Raw genomic sequence first — 3,259 nt, 5'->3', positions numbered from 1 at the left:
CTCAGCCCCGCACTCACCTCCCGGGAGCGCATCAGGTACCGCACCATTCGGCCCCGCAGCACGGCCAGCGTCTGGCTGTCGAAGTCTGGGGAGCTCATGCCTGGAGGGAGGAGGGCGAGGTGGGGGGGGAGCACAGATGGAAGGAGGGACGGACACACGGACGGACACACAGATGGACACACAGACCAACCGACAAACCGACCGCTCGCAGCTCTCACCCGTGATGCTGTCAACCAGCACCTGCCACTTGTGCAGCTCCTGCTCCAGCTGCCGGATCTCCCGCTTCTGGCGCCGGTCGGCCACGGTCAGCTCTGGGGACAGAGGGAGAAGGGCACTGAGGGGGGCGGGGGGGGGGGGACACACCTGACCACCACCAACCCACCCCCCCCAGCCCCTCCTCTGCTGATTTGGGCCACCCAGACCCGGCAGAGTGGCCAGGAAGGGGCCGCGCTCACCGTGCTCCAGCACCTCATCCCGCACGTCCCTGCAGAAGAGAAGAGGCAGGATCAGACAGGGCCCCCCCCCACACCCATCCAGCACCCCAAGTCCCCCCCCCCAGCACCCTCCTCTGCCCCCAGGACCCCCCCCCCAAACCTCACTTCAGCTTGCTGTCGTCCAGCATGTCCTCAGCGTCCGAAAAGTTGAGCACTTGGTCCCCCTTGGGCAGCGGCTGTACTGGAAGGCGCAGGAGGGGAAGGGAATGAGGGGGGCAGAGGCGGAGGGGTTTGGGGGTGGGGAGGGGGGCACGGGGGGGACATGTGGGGCACGGAGAGGGACGCGGGGCTCACCGGTCTGGTCATCCAGCAGGTAGTACTGCTTCATGAGCTGCCAGTGCAGCTGCAGGGCCTTGGCCGTCCGCGAGGGGTAGAAGACATCGGGGTGCTTGTGGAGGAGCTCCTGGAAGGTGTCGAGCGTGGGCTGGCTGCTCTGCGGGGGGGACAAGGGACACGTGGCAGCAAAGATGTCCCTCAGGAGGGGGAGACGCCAGCCTGGAGCCCCCCCCCCCCAGCCCATAAGGAACCCCCAGCCCTGCCGCCTCTTACCGATCCCACCTTGTTCAGCAGCTGCTCCTCGGCTTTGCTGAAGAGCACCTTGCTCTGGATGGCGGCGATGGCCTCGGGGTGCAGCTGTCGCATGGCCTGGCAAGCCAGCCTGCGGGGGCGGGGGGGGGGGGGGGGGCAGAGTGGGAGCCCCGGCGGCCCCCGTTGCCCCCCCCCAGGGGTGACGCTGCCCACCCAGGCCCGGCCCCGTGCTCACTTGGAGATGATGGGGTCGTAGAGCAGCGCGTACCAGCGCTCCTGGATCTCCCGCAGGTTGAAGCGGCAGCTGAACTTCACGCCCAAGTGCACCGAGGTGAGGTCGTTGGTCTGGGAAAGCCTCCAGATGAGGGCACGGCTCCGCCGGGGGCTGCAGACCCCCTCCCCCCCCGCCAGGACCCCACGGAGAGCCGGGGCCGTTACCTGCAGCACAGCGTTGATGAGCAGAAGGTCGTCGGCAGGTTTCCAGCGGCCCAGGTCCTTCGTCACCTGCAGGGGCTGCTTGCTCTTCTTCATCCGCTTGGCGAGGCCGGGGGTCGGGACAGGGCTGGGCGCGACGGGGGCGGACACGGACTTGGAGACCTGGGCGGGCAGCGAGGGGCGTTGGGGTCTCCCCGCGTGTCCCAGGCGCCCCGCGACGCCCCCCGCTGCCTCCTCACCTTCTTCTTCTCGCTGGAGGAGGGCTCGCTGCCCGAGCAGCGCCCCGGCTCCACGCCGCCGGCGCCCTTGGCCCGGCTGGAGGACTTGGCCAGGCTGCTCTCTACCAGCTCATCGTCGAACTTCTTCCGCTTGATGAACCTGGCGGGCAGGAGGCGGCTCTGGCCCCGTCGCCCCCTCCCCTGCCCGGGGCCGGGGCCGGCCCCGCACCCCCCCGACCCCCGGTACCGTACCGTGAGGAGCTGCGGCGCTTCGGGATGGCGCCCGAGGCCTGGGCCAAGCCCCGCTTCTGCCCCGCCAGCGACTCCTCGTCCTCGGAGCGGCTCGCCGCGCCCGACGCCATCAGGTCAGGGGACAGCACCTCTGGGGGGGGGGGGGGGGGGGGGCGGGGGGGCCGGCGGGGGGCGGCCCCCGGGGCCGGGCGGGGGGGGGGGGGGGGGACCGGGGAGGTCCCGGGGGGGACCGGAGGGAAGCGAGGGGGACCGGGGGATGATGGGAAGGGGCAAGGGGGGTCCCGGGGGGGTCCTGAGGGGAGCGGGAGGGACCCCTGTGGGGACCACCGTGGGGCCGCGCCCCCGCCCCGCTCTCACCATCCCCGGGAGCGGCGGCGGCTCCGCGACGGCCTCGGCCCGGGCGCCTCCATGGGTGGGCCGCTTCCGGGTGCCGGCGGAAGCGGTTCTGACGTCAGCCGAAAGGCAGCGCGTGTTGTCAGCCCGGCGCCATCTTGGGTCAGGGCGCCGCCATCTTGGTTGAGGGCAGGGCCGCGCCTTCGCTTCTCTGAGGCGCTGTTGCCGAGGGGGCCAAGCGGGGACGGGGACGGGGACGGGGACGGGGACGGGGACGGGCCCCCGGTGTCCCCACAAACAGGGCTCCGCGCGGCCACGGTAGCGCAAGCCCCCGCCCCGGCCATGGAAACGGCCGCACCCATCATGGCCGCTCCCAGAGACCACCGCCACACCCATCATGGCGACGCCCACCAGGGCCCCTTCCCCGCCACACCCATCATGGCCGCTCCCAGCGGCCGCGGCCGCACCCATCATGGCGGCGCCCACCAGGGCCCTTCCCCGCTCCCTGCTAGGACCTGGGACCCCCGGACCCCGGCGGGGGGGGGATGGGGAGGGGGCCGGGACCGGCCAAGACGGGGGGGAGGGGGGGCTCGAAGGGACGACACGGAGCGGGGTCGGGGGGGGCTGCTCCTTTTATTGGGTTTCATTGAGCGACGCTGGGGGCTGGGCCGGCCCCGGGGGCAGGGTCGGCCTCGTAGGAGGGGGTCGCTGCAGGGTCGAGCTGTCCCCGGGGGGTTGAGGTGTTCTGGGGACACGCCAGCCCTCTGGGGACATGCCAGCCCCTTGGGGACAAGCCAATCCTCTGGGGATAAGCCGTCCCTTGGGGACAAGCCAGCCCTCTGGGGACACGCCAGCCCTCTGGGACACGTCAACCCTTTGGGGACACGCCAGCCCTTTGGGGATACGCCAGCCCCTAGGGGACAAGCCATCCCTCTGGGATAAGCCATCCCTTGGGGACACGCCAGCCCCTTGGGGACGAGCCATCTGTCTAGGGATAAG

General features: G+C 71.7%; 1 protein-coding gene across 1 annotated transcript in view; it reads right to left on the bottom strand.

Moving 5' to 3' along the window:
• The window catches only part of MCRS1 (microspherule protein 1), a 3,191-nt gene extending 747 nt beyond the window's left edge, over positions 1-2,444 (bottom strand). The window contains exons 1-11 of the mRNA XM_035308890.1: positions 2,285-2,444; positions 1,928-2,057; positions 1,697-1,835; positions 1,461-1,619; positions 1,258-1,367; positions 1,044-1,152; positions 789-927; positions 600-675; positions 456-484; positions 219-311; positions 18-100 (exon numbers count right to left, since the gene is read on the bottom strand). Coding sequence (XP_035164781.1) covers positions 18-100; positions 219-311; positions 456-484; positions 600-675; positions 789-927; positions 1,044-1,152; positions 1,258-1,367; positions 1,461-1,619; positions 1,697-1,835; positions 1,928-2,037 — 1,047 coding nt within the window. The 5' untranslated portion in view covers positions 2,038-2,057; positions 2,285-2,444. The remainder of the gene's footprint in view (positions 1-17; positions 101-218; positions 312-455; positions 485-599; positions 676-788; positions 928-1,043; positions 1,153-1,257; positions 1,368-1,460; positions 1,620-1,696; positions 1,836-1,927; positions 2,058-2,284) is intronic.
• Between the last annotated feature and the right edge of the window lie 815 nt (positions 2,445-3,259).

Source organism: Oxyura jamaicensis, chromosome 33 (genome assembly GCF_011077185.1).
Source record: "Oxyura jamaicensis isolate SHBP4307 breed ruddy duck chromosome 33, BPBGC_Ojam_1.0, whole genome shotgun sequence".
NCBI classification, from domain to species: domain Eukaryota; kingdom Metazoa; phylum Chordata; class Aves; order Anseriformes; family Anatidae; genus Oxyura; species Oxyura jamaicensis.
Note: the sequence above shows the minus strand (reverse complement) of the source record. Positions and strands in the feature narration are given on the sequence as shown.